Source organism: Oryza sativa, chromosome 11 (assembly GCF_034140825.1).
Source record: "Oryza sativa Japonica Group chromosome 11, ASM3414082v1".
In the NCBI taxonomy this organism is placed as follows: domain Eukaryota; kingdom Viridiplantae; phylum Streptophyta; class Magnoliopsida; order Poales; family Poaceae; genus Oryza; species Oryza sativa.
This window is the reverse complement of record NC_089045.1, coordinates 6,629,825-6,646,687: the sequence shown is the minus strand read 5'-3', so window position 1 is coordinate 6,646,687 and position 16,863 is coordinate 6,629,825. Positions and strand designations below refer to the sequence as shown.

General features: G+C 41.3%; 2 protein-coding genes across 5 annotated transcripts; both read right to left on the bottom strand.

Annotated features, from left to right (window-relative positions):
* Window positions 1-3,247: 3,247 nt before the first annotated feature.
* LOC9269730 (putative cysteine-rich receptor-like protein kinase 33) lies at window positions 3,248-7,063 on the bottom strand. Of its 2 annotated transcripts, XM_066305636.1 has the most exons (12): window positions 6,923-7,063; window positions 6,611-6,786; window positions 6,266-6,524; window positions 5,823-6,054; window positions 5,563-5,713; window positions 5,295-5,472; window positions 5,000-5,160; window positions 4,637-4,901; window positions 4,186-4,414; window positions 3,924-4,074; window positions 3,614-3,815; window positions 3,248-3,506 (listed from the first exon to the last, which is right to left on the bottom strand). In XM_066305636.1, the coding sequence occupies exons 2-11, from the start codon at window positions 6,767-6,769 to the stop codon at window positions 3,636-3,638; spliced, it is 1,965 nt and encodes a 654-aa protein (XP_066161733.1). In that variant the 5' UTR covers window positions 6,770-6,786; window positions 6,923-7,063; the 3' UTR covers window positions 3,248-3,506; window positions 3,614-3,635. The 2 variants fall into 2 exon arrangements, with proteins under 2 accessions (XP_066161733.1, XP_066161731.1); XM_066305634.1 differs by having other exon boundaries at window positions 3,248-3,815.
* Window positions 7,064-7,922: 859 nt separating this feature from the next.
* On the bottom strand, window positions 7,923-15,020 carry LOC136354046 (uncharacterized). Of its 3 annotated transcripts, none has more exons than XR_010737747.1 (14): window positions 14,875-15,020; window positions 14,534-14,760; window positions 14,120-14,375; window positions 13,459-13,684; window positions 13,223-13,340; window positions 11,127-11,747; window positions 10,852-10,913; window positions 10,665-10,719; window positions 10,123-10,162; window positions 9,678-10,006; window positions 9,427-9,502; window positions 9,165-9,313; window positions 8,700-8,768; window positions 7,923-8,408 (listed from the first exon to the last, which is right to left on the bottom strand). XR_010737747.1 is itself a non-coding variant. In XM_066305632.1 (14 exons), exons 2-14 carry the CDS (start codon window positions 14,690-14,692, stop codon window positions 8,315-8,317), a joined length of 2,310 nt encoding a protein of 769 aa, XP_066161729.1. In that variant the 5' UTR covers window positions 14,693-14,760; window positions 14,875-15,020; the 3' UTR covers window positions 7,923-8,314. The 3 variants fall into 3 exon arrangements, 2 of the variants coding, with proteins under 2 accessions (XP_066161729.1, XP_066161730.1); XM_066305632.1 differs by having other exon boundaries at window positions 9,427-9,558; XM_066305633.1 differs by having other exon boundaries at window positions 9,427-9,558; window positions 14,534-14,763; window positions 14,875-15,014.
* Between the last annotated feature and the right edge of the window lie 1,843 nt (window positions 15,021-16,863).

Here is a 16,863-nt window from a genome sequence, read left to right as displayed (position 1 = left end):
GAACAGGGAACAAGGTGGATCTGCATGCTGACAGCAAGGCACACTTGCAAATTGCTGTCGCTGCTACTTGATGTTAGGGAAGACGATGGCTTGTTGCTGTAAGTCCAGTGACCAGTTTCCACTCTCCAGTGGAGAAGCAGAGAGAACAGAGCAGGCTAGACAAAGAGGGCCAGGACCTTGACCCGTGCGGCGACGACGCAAATGGTCACGCGCGCAGGCGGTGGATGGAAAGCTGGACGACGGACATGGGAGGAGGACGGCGCTGGCGGTGATGAAGAGCGCCGCGACAGTGGCTGCGACCGGCCAATGGGAACGCGACGACAAGATCGTGATGGCGAAGAACTGGATCTGAATGCTTGTTCGTGCATCCCCTGCTTGCTTCTTGCTTGTGGATTTGATTGCTTGATGCTGCTTGTTGCTTGTGCTGACTGCTGACTGTGGATCTGCTTGCTGCTTGTGGACGAACGAAGAAACCATTGGCCGCGACGACTGACGGCAGAAGACCAACTACGAATCCCTCGACGGCGGTGGACGACGAAGCTGACAAGGATGTGCACGGATTGGATGGCCACCACCGGCGTGCCGGCGTGGACTCCGGATCGACGCTAGGGTTTGATCTTGCTCTGATACCATGTCACAATTTGGGGGGAATTTGGGGAATGATCAGTTAATCTATTGAGTTGGCCCTTAGGCTAATTACTAATATGAGATGATCACAGTGTGGAATGACCAAAGTATCCTTGACACACTATCATACACCCTAATCCTTTAACACAAAAAGTCATTCAGATTCAGGATTTTGATTATGGGCAAAATTTGCCCTGGGACACAAAAATTGTGTAATTGGCTGTAAGACACCCGAAAGACGTGAATTTGTCCGAGGACACTCTAAAAGTGTAAGTGTGGTAATTTGCTACAGGACACTGGGCGTATTAAAATATAATATCCACTGAATTGGTGAGTGAGAAACCACATAAAATGACAGTTTTGCCCCTTCTCTTCTTCCCCTTCTCTATTTTCTTGTCCTTTTCCTCTCGTTGACTCTCTCTCTCTCTACTTCTTTCTCGCACGTAGGCAGCACAGCATGGCGAAGCGGTGCGTGAGATCGAATGCTGGTTGGCGCTTGCGCGGGTTCCCATGCTCGACATCCTCGTCATCGTCGTCGCCCAAGCCGCCGCCCATGTCGCCGCAAGAGATGACGTCGAGGTCGTCGCTCCCGGACCAACCCATCTTGTTCTCCACCTCCGACGCATCCCTCGCCTTCGCGTATCCTCCTCCTCCATCGCCGTTGTCCCGGGCTACCACCGCGTCCGCTTGCCTCCGAGCGAGGAGGACCCGCCACCGCCACGCCCTCCTCCCCGCCGCTCCTGCACCGCGTGGCAGACGGTTGATGAGCCCGGCGGCAGTGGCGACGGAGGTGGCTGCGGCCAGGCGGTGGCGTCGACGACGGTTGGCGAGCGGCGCTAAGGGCAATTTTGTCTTTTTGAAATTTCTCTCTCATCTTTTTTATCAGAAATGATAAAATATTGTCTCTGGTATCCTACAACAAATTACATAAATTTTGTGGTGTCCATCAGCAACGACACGATTTTACAGTGTCTCACAGCTAATTATACAATTTTTGGGTGTCCCGGGGCAAATTTTGCCTTGATTATGATGCCTGATGGCACCATGCCTCGGGCTGAGTTTCCTTGTGACATTGAGTGTCAGTGAGTGGGTGCATCACCCAAGGCTTAGAGCATCTCCAACGGTCTCTCCAAATTTGACTCTCCAAATATCTATTTGGCCAACTCTCTATTTAATTTAGCAAATCAAACTGTCTTTTACTCCAACAACCTCTCTATTCGTCCTCTCTACTCTGAGTCTATGACAATTGGGCCCACATATCAGCCTCTACCCCCCCTTCTTCTCCCTCATCTTTCTCCCCCTCTCTCTCCAAACCCCCCTTCCCTTTCCCATCCGCTGCCGCCCCCCCATCCCCATCCCCACAGCCACTCGGGCTGCGTCGCCATCCGCCGCCGCCGCCGCCGCTCGGGCTCCGCCCGCCGGTGCCGCTCTCTTCGCCGGCGGTGGTGCAGCGACGCGAGGAGGTGGGCGGCCACGCGCGGTGGTGCGGCGATGCGGGGAGGCAGGAGGCGAGACGCCGGTGGCTCGCGACGACAACCTCAACGCCGCTCGGGGTGGAGCTCGGCGGCGGCGGCTCACGACGACCTCGACGGCGGATCTAGAGGGGGGCGGCAGCGGAGCTCGGGGCAGAGCTCGGCGGTGGCGGTGGCAGTGGCCGGCCGCGCGAAGACGGCGCGGCGGTGTCTGGCCGCGGCGATGACGGGGCGGCGGTGGCCGGTCGCGGCGACGACGGGGCGGCGGGGCTGGCCGCAGCGACGACGGGGAGGCGGGGGCCGGCCGCACGACGACGGGGCGGCGGTGGCTGGCCGCGGCGACGACGGGGCGGCGGGGGCCGGCCGCGACGACGACGAGGCGACGGCGCCCTCGTCACATGTGCGTGCCGCACTGCAGCGTGGAGAGAGAGAGGGGGAAACAGGCGTGGGTCCCACATATGGCTAGCCGGTTTTGGTTGGCCAACTTTAGCTAGTCTGGTGGGGAATTTAGTCAGCCGGATGGCTTGAAAAGGCATTTGGCTAGTCTGTTAGAGTAGATTTTTTATGCAAGTTAGCTAAATTTTAACTTGGAGAGCCATTTGGCTAGGCTCTTGGAGATGCTCTCAAGTTGGACATTACATGCATGCTATCAACAAATTTCCCACATGATCTAACCAGATAATCAAGTCACAAAATTTTGGATAGAGTCTCTGCGCATTGCCAGGACACATTAACCGGAGTTGTAGAAACTGAATGTTACAAAAGAACAATATTAGGTGTGTTTAATTCCAAAAAATTTTAGCCAAAAACGTCACATCAAATGTTTGGACATATTCATAGAGCATTAAATGTGGACGAAAAGAAAACCAATTGCACAGTTTGCATATAAATTGCGAGACGAATCTTTTGACCCTAATTACGTCATGATTTGACAATGTGATGCTACAGTAAACATTTATAATGATGGATTAATTTGGCTTAATAAATTCATCTCGCAGTTTACATGCGGAATCTATAATTTGTTTTGTTATTAGTCTACGTTTAATACTTCAAATGTGTGTCCGTATACGTCAAAAAAATTTTGGCCGGTGAACTAAACACGGCCATTGTGCCAACGATATCTGAAGGACAAAAGAGCTCACTGATCATGGAGGCAAAGAAAATAAAAGGAGATTATTGCCGTGGAGCATGCATCAAGCATCTCTCATAAACAAAAAAGTGATTAAGATGACTGATCATACATTCATGCCACCAGCATTAAAGACCTATATGCAGCAGGAAGTCAGGACTTCAGAAAGATCTATATTCAGAGAAACCTGGGTTCACTCAAGATTTGTTCAGCTTCAGATTTTTTGGCACTTCCTTCAAGAGCTACCGCCGTGGGTCACTATGACCCTTGCCAAGCAGCTTCCAAAAATTTAGAATGAAAAAGATCAGCATTTACGCTAGATCTGGAAGAACATATTCAGCTGCAGTGTTGGCAATTTCTATATAAAAAGCTGAAGTGTTATCACCTAGTAGATGTTAGATGATCATTTAGCCTTTTCTCCAATTAAGTCTGTCAACAATTTCCCCAATGGAAGGTCTCCCCTTTGGATTTTTGTCTACGCAAGCAAGCGCAATATCGATGCACTTTTTTACTTGTTGGAGGCAGTTTGCCTCCAATAATGGATAGTTGGAAGCTATCTGTGGCATTTTCGCCCAGTTATTACGTACCTGCAAAATTTTAGTAGAGAGACTGTAGTAAGAATACAAATTGACAGCATAGTGGTCATTTTCAAAACAAGATTATTGAGCTTCAAGTAGAAAGATACTCTATCTTACATTTTCAATGAAGCCCTTTGAAGTAACATCTTGGCTACTCGAATCGACTTTTAACCCAGTCACTATCTCGATTATCAAAACACCCAAGCTGAATATGTCTGATTTGGTTGAGATTTCACCGCTGTAACGATATTCCGGGGCAATGTATCCTCTGAATTACAGAAACACTAATATTTTAATTGCTATAGGATTGGAAATGCAATGGGAAACAATAAATCTTCAATAATGAAAATATGGAGGTTATTATAAGGATTGAGCATACATGGATCCGACAACTGTTAAAGTACGAGTTCGTGTTTGTTCTTCGCCTAACAGCCTTGATAGGCCAAAATCTGCAATTTTTGGTATCATATTATCATCCAACAATACATTGCCAGGTTTCAGATCTAGATGAATAATGGGTCTTTTCAACTCATGTAAGAACTTTAAACCCTGACATATCCCTTCAATAATTTTGAAGCGCATGTCCCATTTTAGTTCATTGGATTCACCTGTAGAAATGAATACAATAAGGTCACTTTCAAACAAGAATGTTGAGAGTTTTGCATCAGTATATCTGTCAATGTTCGGATAAGTAGATGTTTCTAGGATTATTTTTAACCTCTACTTTATATCACTGCTAACTGTCTTTGAACACAAGTTGATAAATAGAAGGGGAGTAGCATTCAGTTAATTTACATGGGAATTGGATGGAAGTGTGCAGAGGATCATACCATAAATATACTTGTCAAGACTCCCTATAGGCAAATACTCGTAGCAGAGTAACTTTTTTGGTGTTTCCACAAAGAAAAATTTTCGGTTGTTCTCCACGACTTCCTTCCGTATTTCATAACAATACCCAATCAACTTTACTATATTCTTGTGATTGAGATCAATAAGAATACCAGCCTCACTCTGAAACTGTTTGTCTTGATTAACTGCAGTCACACTGTCTAGAAGCTTCTTTACAGCAACTAGTTCCCCATTTGGAAGCACACCCTGCTTAACTTCTGTAGTTAGTGTAGTCAAATACATTGGATATATTCTGTAGCCATTGATTTATTTTAATAAAGGATAAAAATATAAGTCAAACATACCTTGTAAACCACCCCAAAAGAACCTCTACCAATTTCTCGCTCATGGGAGAAATTGTTTGTTATATCTTCCAAAAACTGTAACTTTGGGTTTCTTGTTAGCGTACTTACAAATTTTTGCCTTTTGTCCATTTCTTCATGTATGATCGCTTCATCACCAATAACTGCTTGAATGAAACTTTTCTTAAATAAGAACTTTGTTTTTGTAACAATGCCACTTATTACAAGCTTCCAAAACATCTAGACTAATAAATATTTATAACAAATCAAGACACAAAAAAAAAAAAGGTTTCCTGACCTGTTCCTTTGTCTGTGAGTTTTACAATAATTTCACCTATAGTAGGTCGTTTCTTTGGATCGGTCTCCACACAGTTTAACCCAATTTCGATGCATCTTTTTGCCTGTAGGAGGTCATCTTCTTCTAGTGATGGATACTTTGACGTTATTTGTGATGATTTTAACCAGTTCCTCTGTACCTGCAGAATAAGACAGCATAACCCAGATGAAAGGATGAACTATGATATATATCAACATCTTTCTCCACATTGTTAATACATATCTCTTACATTGTCAATAAGAATCCTGGATGAAACTTCTTGAGAGCTAGGGTCGTTTTTCAATCCTGTGACTATCTCAAGAATAAGAACACCCAAACTGAATATGTCTGACTTCTCTGATATTTCACCTCTATAATAATACTCTGGGGCGATGTATCCTCTGAGTGGAATTAACAAGGTATGAGCTACATTAAGGGTTTAATGCAAATGTAACAGCTGAACACAAAGAAGCAAAGTATATGGAATTGCAAGGCTTGAATTTATCTTACATCCATCCAACAACATTTTGTGTGATAAGTCGGCTTTGCTCTTGACCGAAGAGCCTTGACAGCCCAAAATCAGCAATTTTTGGCACCATATTGTCACCCAATAAAATATTACTAGGTTTAAGATTCATATGAATGATTGCTTCAGTCCTCTCCTTGTGTAAAAAATGTATTCCGTTGCAAATACCCATGATTATTTTGAAGCGCATGGGCCAATCAAATTCATTCGATTCATCTGAACATAAATGTGGAAAAGAGAAGCTTTAGAAACATCATCCTTAGAAGCCATCCATATTTTTATGCAAGAATGTTAATTAATTTTCTGTGTTTTGCCACTCATATGGAACTGATAAATACAGTGAACTTATATTTTCACCGTGCAGGCTTCCCTACCTAAGCAAAAAGGTGTATATCTATGACTATGAGTTTGAGGTGGATTGCATTACCGTAAATATAGTTGTCAAGGCTTCCATTGGGTAGATACTCATAGCAGAGTAACTTCTCTACCACATCTGTGAAAACATATTTCCCGTCATGCTCAACTACTTGCCTTTCTGCTTGGCAGCAAGAACCAATCAACTTCACTACATTCTTGTGCTCCAACTCGAGGAGGTTGTTTGCCTCGTTCTGAAACCTTCTGGCATGAATTCCTGATGTTCTCTCAAGCTTCTTCACAGCAATCACCTCCCCATTATCAAGTACACCCTGTTTAACATATATAAAGATGGATCTGTCAACTTATTACAGTGAAGTGGAGAAATGTTGGATAACTATGTGTAGAATTGTACTACCTTATAAACCACTCCAAATGCACCGCGCCCAATTTCTCGTTTACTCGAGAAATTTTCTGTGATATCTTTCAAAAAAACTAAGGTTGGATCCTTTGGAAGAGTACTTGGATACTGTGACTTGTTCTTCGTCTTTCTCTGTGTGCTGGATTCACCCTTCATTTCTGATTACCCAAAATCTACGCGAAACAACACAGAAAAATATGTGACTGCTAAGAATTACAAAAGCCCTTTCAAAAGAAAACAGCAAAGAAGAACAAGTTCATCAAAGAAACCCAGTGAGAAGAGCACTGATCAGTTCGCAGGGGCACTAACCTGATTACCTGAAGAACAGTTGGCTCTCCAAGTACAGAATCTTCTTCTTGTGTATCAATCGAGGTCGAGGTCTCGAGGAGGAAGAGAGCTGGAGAAGACGAGCAGTGTGGTTTCTTGATGGGAGAAGCAAACCGCGTGTGAACAGGTTGACTCAACTACAGCAAGCCTGCAAAAGTCATCGTCTCATTATGTAATGGTAGTTGACATTGTCACCATTCTGCCAGTGCCAAGTTGTGTGCCTAACCAGGGACCACTTGGTTTATAGTGTTGGATGTGATATGTTTTTTTCTCTCTTTCTTGGAATCGAGGATTCAAATTATTGTTTTGTTCTTTTTCAACTCTCAGGAGACAGCACCAATGCTGGATTTTGACTATGATATGTCTGGTGGCAAGATTTATGGTGATTCTGTAAAACTAATGGCCTTTCTGAATTTTTATAGTGTTAGAAATCAACAGTTTCCATCATTTCATATACTGACCATGAAATTGTTAAAAAAATGCAGATTTCACCCCCAAAAAAGATACTTGTTTGTAAGACATGTTTAATTCAATATTGTTTTACTTCACAGAATTGGTGGTTACAAATAAACTATGAATAATCATTTACCCCCGATACTATTATCTAAGACTAATTTGAATTCCTCTTTAACATTCTTCTGATAAATGCATAGTCTTATAATTCTTAGATGGTAATTTCGTGTTTGTTTTGAGCTTTTTGTTTCACTCGTTATTTCTAGGGATTGCATCTTATCAGCAAGCTTCCTTGTGTACTTCCATCATTTGAGAAATAACTATTATCAAGTCCAAGAGATGGAAAGGAATATACATAATTACACTGCATATATGCAGCATTAGAATTGGTCTAAAAAATCGTGGCAAATTGAGGAAAAAAGATAACATAGCATAACTAAATCAGATTAACCCAAGTTAAGTTTTCCATTTTCAGACTCTCAAATTTTGTCGAACTAGCAAAATTGAAGAACATGTGACAGTGAGACAGTTTCTTTTGGTGCTGCAAACTTGTGCAGCATTTTCTCGGTTCTGTTCATTATTTATCCCCGAACAGAAGGAGTTTGTACAACTGAATAATGTCTAAAATGCTGCGACGGTCCTACACAATCATGCCATCAAAAGACCAGATCGCAGCACGCACGGCAACAATTGAAAAGTTGAAAAATAGAGCACTTGGACTCCACCGTGAACACAGCACGCGTCAAGTCCAGCGCGGGAATAAAATTGAAAGGTAACTATCTTTAAACTTAAGAAAAGGAAACAACAGGCAACTGGATTACTCATCACCCAAACAGGCAAGTGATTCGAATCTTCGGACTTCGTTTTCTAGCTCCAACTGAGCTCCTTGACATATACAGGTAAGATTTCCTCGTATATTGATCATATGGTATCTTCCAATCTGGCCATACCGGTAACATTTTCTTCAAGATCAATCTCAGTAATAGCTATTCCATAGCTATGTCCAATTACAACCCTATTGCGTCGCACATGAGAAGAAAAGGTATCACAACCCCAAATATAAGAAGTCATAAGGATCACAAGGATATGGGTACATAACAATTTCATCCTTTTTAGGAACTTGACATGTAATGCTCATAACTGTAGATTACTGAAATATGCAAATTCTTAATTGTGACTCTAACATAAATGATGAGGAAAAATCAATGTATTTTTTCATTTTTTTTTCAATTTCTGCAATTTGCTGACTAACTGATAATATTCCAGGCATTCAAACAAGAAAAGTATTAAATTTTTCTATGCTCACCTTCTTGAGCCCTTCATGCACCCTAATGCATGAACCTTTCTAAGCCCAAAGTTCAGGATGCCCTCAAGCCTGAAAAAAAATGTGAAACATGCACATTGTTATTTTACTCCAGATATCTATAATATCATGATTGCAATCCAACAATGCAAAGTAGGCATTAAACACAAATATTGTTTCTGGGAAGCTGCGCCTTGCAAGGCCCTATTTGGATAAGGAAATTTTTACTCATTTTTTTATATACAAACAATTAGATCCCTGTTTGTAACAAATGAGTTTCAAATTAAATAGTTGATTGTCAGATCAGTTGGTGTTAAACTCTCTTCTCTACGAATGAAATGAGGCAGAACATCTGCCCTTTTTGAAACAAAAAATCTTTGTACGACCAGAAAATAGTTTCGGGACTCCAGATGGGGCCTTAAAAAAACTGAGTTCAAAGTTAAACTAAAATAATATTTAGTTATTTACCTAAAGGTATAGGAATTCCATAGACGAACAGTCCCATCCCGTGAACCTGTCATCAGTATAGGAAGCTCAGGATGTGAACAAACAGCGGTTACTCTATTTGCATGTCCTTCAAGTGTTTTAACACAACGTTTTGTATGCATGTCCCAGATCTGTTTCAGTAAGAATGGCATTAGAACATAACCCTCTGTATATATGCTCCAGAATATATTCTTTAGTTTTCGTGAAGAAAGAAGAGTGTCCATTCTTTACAGAGATGGCATACCTTGGCAGTGCCATCATCAGATCCTGTAATCACATACTGCTTGTCACCACTAGTAAAGTAATCCAAACATCTTACACTGCATGAATGTCCTTGCAATGTGAGCTTAGAACGAGGAGAATCAACACTCCAAATCTGACAAATGTCAAGTATATCATGAGCTTACAATCATTCAGGCAAAGCCCATTAACAAATTTATCCTAATGGATCGTCCCAAACTTCGGTTAATATAATGGGAGAAACTACACACATACCTTAAGTGTCAGGTCCTTGGAAACACTGGTAAAAACAGTAGTGTCCTTGGGGTTAAAGGCTACTTGCATCACAGAACTGGAGTGCTCCTCCTTAAACACCCGAGTGCACTTCCAGCCATTTTCCCAGTTCCACATCTTAATTATGAGGTCATAGGATGTGGATAGTACATAAGGTTGAGTTGGATGAACAGCCAAAGAAGTGATTTGATTACTGAGAGCCTCGAAACTCGTGACTATCTTCATTGTATTATAACTGTACACATATATTTGACCATCACCACCTCCAGCCACAATCCATTGCTTCCGTGAAACAAATTTAGCAGTCAAAACTGCAGTTGGAGTGATTAGGCATTATAAGGTTTTTCAGAAAGGAAAATTGCTTTGGTGAAAGAAACTAGTAGGATTAAAGATGATTAGAAAATTTTCTAGAACTCAGATGGCCTACCTTCCTGTTCTCTCGTGACCTCAATTGAGTTGACCATTTTCTGTGGATAAGTGTGACATGCCTAAGTTAGGCTCAAATGCAATGTAATTATAGTGTGCTAATATGTATTAGAAAAACTAGATATTTCAGGTTTCCATCATTTATCTACGTTCAGAAATAGCTGTCATATCATGAAAAGTACAGCACGGATTTAAAATAACAAGTAAAGAGGAAGGGGTGTATCATTGCCAACGTCTCCTATTTTTTTGTTTCTCCCAAATAGGGGAATTTGAGTTTGAACTAGAAATTAAAAGGCATTCAACAACTCTCACAAACGCAGTCCAAACTTAGTGTAGAACATTTATAGTTGATATCTCACCACCAAATTAATTTATATGATTGCATTAATCTTTGAGTCTGCAGATGATATGTCCTACATATACTATCTTGTTTTCCATGCAAATTTGAACTTGCTAGCATTTGTAAGAAGTCTACAGTTATCATCAGCTCAAACAATTCATCTCATATAGTTCATCAGCAGACAAATGAGAGTACTGACTAACCTTTGTCTGATGATTCCAGATACATATGTATCCATTAAAATGACCTGTTAAAATCCTGCATTGTAATATGGAAATACATCATAAAAATATTCATGCCTCATTGACCCAAACTAACAGAGGATTAACCAATTTCACTTCATTGCGATGGTCACTAGAATCTTCAAACTATTACCACTTAGGCACTTACCATGGCTTCGTCAGATGCATATCCATTGTAACCATTTTTTCGAAGTCCATCGTGGACATAATCTGATCCAACCATAAAAATGCTAATCAATACAACAAGATTATATCAATAGGTGCTTTAATTGCAGAACTATATGTGCTGAGAGAAAATTAAACTACATCAGGATGAAAGTGGACCAACTCTGTTTCCAGAGAGACAAGACCTAACTTTTCTGTGCTAAGTACTGCATACAGCTTTGTGAATTTTCTCTTGTTTGAATACTTGATCTGACTCACCTCAGAGGCTGTCTTTCCTCGTGGGTCACAAACAGCTCTCAATTTCTTCTCTTGCACCTTAACAGCACTCTTCTCTTCAATTTCCGCAAAGAAAGTATTGTACTCTGTGTCGGCTTTTCCTTGGCTGATAACGTTAAGGTCGTTCTCATCCATTATGCTGCTCTGCTCCAACACAAACTCATCTGCATCCAATAGTGGCTGCTGCCTCTCTTTCATTACCACAATGAGGGTGTAAGTGCACATTGGCGGAATGACACCACAGAGCCACTCGGTGAAGTACATATCTGGCCTCCTTGGACTGACTCTGAAGGCGACACGGTAAGCTGTGCTATTTGTGAGGTGCAGTGAGCAAGGAATCAACTTATTTGGCTCAAAAGCGAAGCGCAGCTCGACAGGGTGGACGCCAAGCAGATCTGTGGATTTCACAGTTTCATCTTCTTGACAACCAACCTCTGTTGCATCCAGCATACTGATCACATCCCCTATGCTGGGCCTTTTCTGTCTGTCGGGTTCCATACAATTAGACGATATTTCGATGCATCTTTCTACTTGTTGACAATATGCTTGTGCTGATGTATAGCTCAAGGTTCTCTGTAGCCTGTTGGTCCAGTTTTTATGAACCTGTAAAATCCAATTAATTAGAGAACAGCAAGAATACCAATATGAAGTGACCAACCCAGATGATTTTTTACATGTAGATTATCGATGAACAAATCGTTAAATAAATCCATCTATTACATACATTTCCAGTCGAACAAAAGGAATACTAAAAAAAAAAAGCGACTCCCTCTAATTTGAGCGGCAAGACGCTCCACTACCACTCAATGTCTAGATCGGCGACTTACCCCGCGCGCGCTCGTGGTCGAGGAAGACGAATCCTTCTAGAGTTTTTTGGCGCTACCGACGCGGCCGGGGGGATTGGGGTGGACGGAGGAGGTCGGGCCATGCCGGAGCTAGGGCAAGATCGGCGACGTCGGCCGCGAATCGGATGGGGGCAAGGGTTGAGGCAGCTGCGCCGAGGTGAGAAATCCAGCGGAGCTCTCCTCCCCCGATTCTCCATGAGCGAAGACGAGATTCCGCCGATTCTCTCTCTCCGGCTGGTTCGGTCGCTCTCGCCATCGATTTCTTTTGGATTTTTGTTTTTTTTTTTTGTTTTTACAGATTTTCGGTTTTCTCGCAATTTATCCACTTTTTTGTTTTTTGTTTTTGGCCCCGAATTCTGGTTCCCTATTTCCCATTGGTTCGGATTTTCTCTCGCTCTATTTTAATTCCTCTGATTTTCAGTTTTTACAGATTTGAGTATTCTACGTTGTTTCAAATTTGGAACGTTTTGATGTTTTATTTCTACCGTATTTTGATTTTTTTTCCGCAGCATTCTATTTGTATCGTATTTTGATTTTTTTTCTCTTCTGATTTATTCTGTTTTCCTTTTTTTTAGAAAACATTATCATGTCCTTCGTTTGTAACTGAAACTATTTTGTTGCTGTGCTAGACAATAAACAGGGGTGCAAGTTTTTTTTTAAATTACACAGTACAACGCTGACACTTACAAAGCACGCACACTCACCCCTATGAACGTGGGGCTTTTAACTATTTGCCACTTTTAGATTTGGCAAATGACTATTTGCTACCCCTATCTCAATGACATGTGGGCCCACATGTGTCTATGACATGTGGGTCTAGTGACAAAAAGTTAATTGCCACATCTAAATGTGGCAAATGGTTAAATATCTCCTATGAACGTACGCCCATAAACCGGGGTACAAGTTAGACAGTTAAAATGCAATTTTTTCCCTCCATTTCATATTATAAGCCGTTGTGACTTTAGTCTAGCCAAACCTTTTATGTTTGATCAAATTTTTGAAAAATTTAGCAATATTTATAATATCAAATTAGTTTTATTATATACAACATTGAATATATTTTGATAGTATATTTTGTTGAAAATGTTGTTATATTTTTGTATAAACTTTGATCAAATTTATAAAAGTTTCTCTAGAAAAAGTAAAGTGCCTTATAATGTGAAACGGAGGTGGTAAATTTTAAGACACCTGTAATAAGAGATGAAACAAACACCCCCAAACATAAACTCTTACATTTTCAGTCCGACGCTCCTTCCCTGATATGACTTCCAGAATTATCACCCCCAAACTAAAAATGTCTGCTTTGAATGTGATTACCCCGTCTTTCAAGTACTCGGGTGCCATATATCCCCTGCAAAACTCACAATATTAGATACATCTTGCTTGCAGCATTAAGCTAACAAGGAAAAATAAATATACAGAAGAGGATCATTTCCTATGTTTACAAAAAGATAGAGACTTAGCTTTACCATGTTCCACACTGCTTTGCAGTTATAGTTCGAGTTTTTTGTTCATCAAAGAGTCTTGACAAACCAAAATCCGTTATTTTAGGGACAATATTTTGATCCAACAATATATTCTGTGGCTTGAGATCCAAATGAACAATTTTCTGTTCCTCATGAAGATAACACAAACCTTGACAAATTCCTTTAATTATCCTGTAACGTTCAGCCCATCCAAGTCCACCATATTCATCTGTGTGTACATAAAAAACAGAACAACCTACTCAGACTTCCAATTTCAAACTTTTTAAGAGACAATTTCAAACTTTTTGAAAGCAACCCTATTCTTTGCATATTATTCATGAGATTAATAAAATTGATTTTTTATCTCATGCTTTGAAAAATACGTTATCTCAAAAAAAAAACTTCTATTGCATCGCTTAAACAAGTTGTTTTAAGCTATTTATCAAATTTATTTCTTACAATATTTAATTTATCCCTATAATAAATAGGTAATATGCTATAATAATCCACCAAATAATCTAAATCAAATGGGAAAAAACACAGGATAATACAGTTTCTTTGCTGTCCAGACATCAGGCAGGTCCAATGCAAAATTCAGTTAAAGACGGAAAGTGAAACAAATCATGCAAGTCACTTGCAGTTGCAGGGAAATAAATCATACTACCTGTGATGAGTCTGTCGAGGCTACCATTGCGTATATACTCAAAGCAAAGCAGCCTTACTCGTACATCTGCCAAGACATATCTTCCCATGTACTCTTTCATTATCCCTTGTGTATCTGCACAGTAGCCTAGAAACCTCACGATGTTTTTGTGCTTGGCCCTCATGAGACAGACAATCTCATCCTGAAATGACTGGTCTTCAATTTGGATATCAGCTGAAAGCTTCTTCACAGCAACCATCCCGTTGGGAAGCACCCCCTGTATATGAACATATATTTTCACTATCTAAGAAAAAGATAGAAATGTTTTTGCAAAAGTATCCTAGCTTGCTTCTTTTGATGTGTGACTGTACAAGATAGATGAAGGGGATTAACGGACATGACAGAATGAGGCAAGAAATGATTAGTCATTCCTACCCTGTAAACCACTCCAAACCCTCCTCTGCCGATCTCCAGCTTGTCGGAGAAATTTTTGGTGATTTCTTTGAGCAGTGACAGCGGTAGATCAGTTGGCTCCGCGTTTGTATCCCGTAGCCTGCTGTCCAGGAGATAGCATGTAGTATCTTCACCGTCCATATCGGATTAGCTCGGACTCGGGAGAAAGATGGAGCTAATCAATCTTAAATTGATCCTCTTTGATCGAACTGCTAATTAAGAGAAAAGGACTCATCAATTCAAGCGTGGCTATGATGAAAACATTCCTCAATATCAGAATGAAAAGAATTCAATGATAATTAGCATATATATCGCATCCTAACCTGGATCGGAGAAGACTGAACGATATTCAGAAAGATTGAGCTAGAGCGCTTCTTTTCCAACTAGCAATGCAGGGGAGATATGGATCAAGAATCCGTGGTAGTAATAATTCAGTTGAAGAAGAAAGACCCTGCCCTGCCTGCCTGCTAATTGACCAGAGATATATAGATAGATAATCATAGACAGATAAATAGATAGTACGTGTCAAGTTGATGAAAGGATCAGGACCATACTGTTGGTAAAAGAATTTAATCTCAAGTTGCAACTTACTTAGATTCAAAGTATATATATAGCAAGTTTGAAGAGTCTAGAGCAAACTACGCACGTCCATGTCGGCCGTACGTCGTCTCTAGTCCAGTCCCTGTCCAAGTCTAGCACACGCGCCATGGATGCTGGCCGCCGACAGAGACGGCAGTGTGCAAAAGGTCGTCGGAGACTTGGTCCAATTGGACGATTAACCCTATATCTTATTAGATTTTCTTAGTGATATTTTTTACATAATGGAATTTAACATCCCAGCCTTTGCTCAAAAATAGCTACAGCCAATTATTATATTGTAGCAATCCAGAAAAGAACGTAGTTCAGCTAAATATGACACACCAAACAAAAACAGAGGAAACCAAACCAAAATAAGGAGAACATTTATTGAAGTTTATTTGTTAACCTCCATCCATAATTGACAAATTAAATAATTGCATAACCATCGACTCTAACTTGTGGCATGCAACCTTTAGGAACTCTCCATCATCCTCATACCTTTGTAGATATGTCTAAAACCGGAGCCAGTGCGTTGCCCTGAAAATTACTCTTGGTCATCTGGTTTGGGAAGGGGCTCCAATAAGCAGGCTCCATACTTCATTGGTCTTGGCATTCTTTTGTCTTGGCTGTTGCATTCTTAGTGATATAATGTTGGATTTCGGAACAACGGCATGGACACGTACGTTGGTCTGCTGTGATTAATTGTTACTATCTCGATCGTTAACTAATCGCGCCTTCTTTGCTCGAGGAATAAGCGTTTACTAGTCATGCAAGTGCACGTGTTAATGTTTAGTCACCCTGCTTTGCTTCCAGGAAGCTAGCTAGAGGCGTTTACCAGCCATGGTCAAATGGTACCAAAGGGTGTAAACTAGTGCATAGAAGGGATAGAAATATAAAGTATTATCAAATAATAGCTAATGGTAAACACAAGGAGGAGTAATTAAAGGTGATGTGCAATTTAAAAGTACATTACCAATTATTACAAAGACCTTTTCGGATCGCCGAAGGAGAATAATTTTTCCATGGATGAATCTGAAAAGGAGGACATTAGAGAAAGAATTGCTAACTAAAAGTTTTTCACACGAAGAAGTAAAACATGCTATCCATTATATGGAGCATAATAGGGCTTCCCGGCCTGATGGCTTTTCAGCGGAGTTCTATCAAGTGATCTGGGAGGTAATTAAGAATGGCCACTGGTGGAGAAGTGCTTTTTAGTCCCGATTTGTAACCCCTGTAGTCCCGGTTTTCCAACCAGGACTATGAATCCGGGACTAAAGATATTTTTTCCTTTTTTCTCTTTTTCATTGTTTTTAGCATTGAATATTGATTTCACACCATCCCCTAATCATGCCAAGAAATTCCAAATCCAAATCATCACATATCACATAACATCTCCAAACCCTCAAATAGATCATCTTCAAATACATCACAAACTCTTAAAAAAAATTACATCACAAGTTCTAAAAAATACATCACAGATTCTCATCACACACAAATCAAATACTCCGGATAAATCATAAATTGTAAAAAAAAAAAGAAAGAAAAGCCGGCCGGCCGGCCACTGCCGCCTCCCCGCCTCCCCTCCGCACCGGCCGGCTGGCCGCCACCGCCCGCCGCCGCCGAGCGGCCCCTCGCCCGCGCGGCGGGCCCCCGCGCCGCCGCGCCGGCTGCCTGCCGCCGCGAGGCTCCTCGCGCCTCCGCGCCGGCCGCTGCCGCGCGGCCCCCCGCGCCAC

Excerpts from the sequence above, each read along its gene's own strand:
- LOC136354046 (XM_066305632.1), bottom strand. The coding sequence starts at position 14,692 with ATGGACGGTGAAGATACTACATGCTATCTCCTGGACAGCAGGCTACGG. Across the intron at positions 11,748-13,222 it reads AGGAGCGTCGGACTGAAAAT|GTTCATAAAAACTGGACCAA; the intron begins GTAAGAGTTTAT and ends TGGATTTTACAG. Across the intron at positions 8,769-9,164 it reads TGGAATTCCTATACCTTTAG|GCTTGAGGGCATCCTGAACT; the intron begins GTAAATAACTAA and ends ATTTTTTTTCAG.
- LOC9269730 (XM_066305634.1), bottom strand. The coding sequence starts at position 6,769 with ATGAAGGGTGAATCCAGCACACAGAGAAAGACGAAGAACAAGTCACAG. Across the intron at positions 6,525-6,610 it reads CATTTGGAGTGGTTTATAAG|GGTGTACTTGATAATGGGGA; the intron begins GTAGTACAATTC and ends TATGTTAAACAG. Across the intron at positions 4,415-4,636 it reads TCTTGACAAGTATATTTATG|GTGAATCCAATGAACTAAAA; the intron begins GTATGATCCTCT and ends TCATTTCTACAG.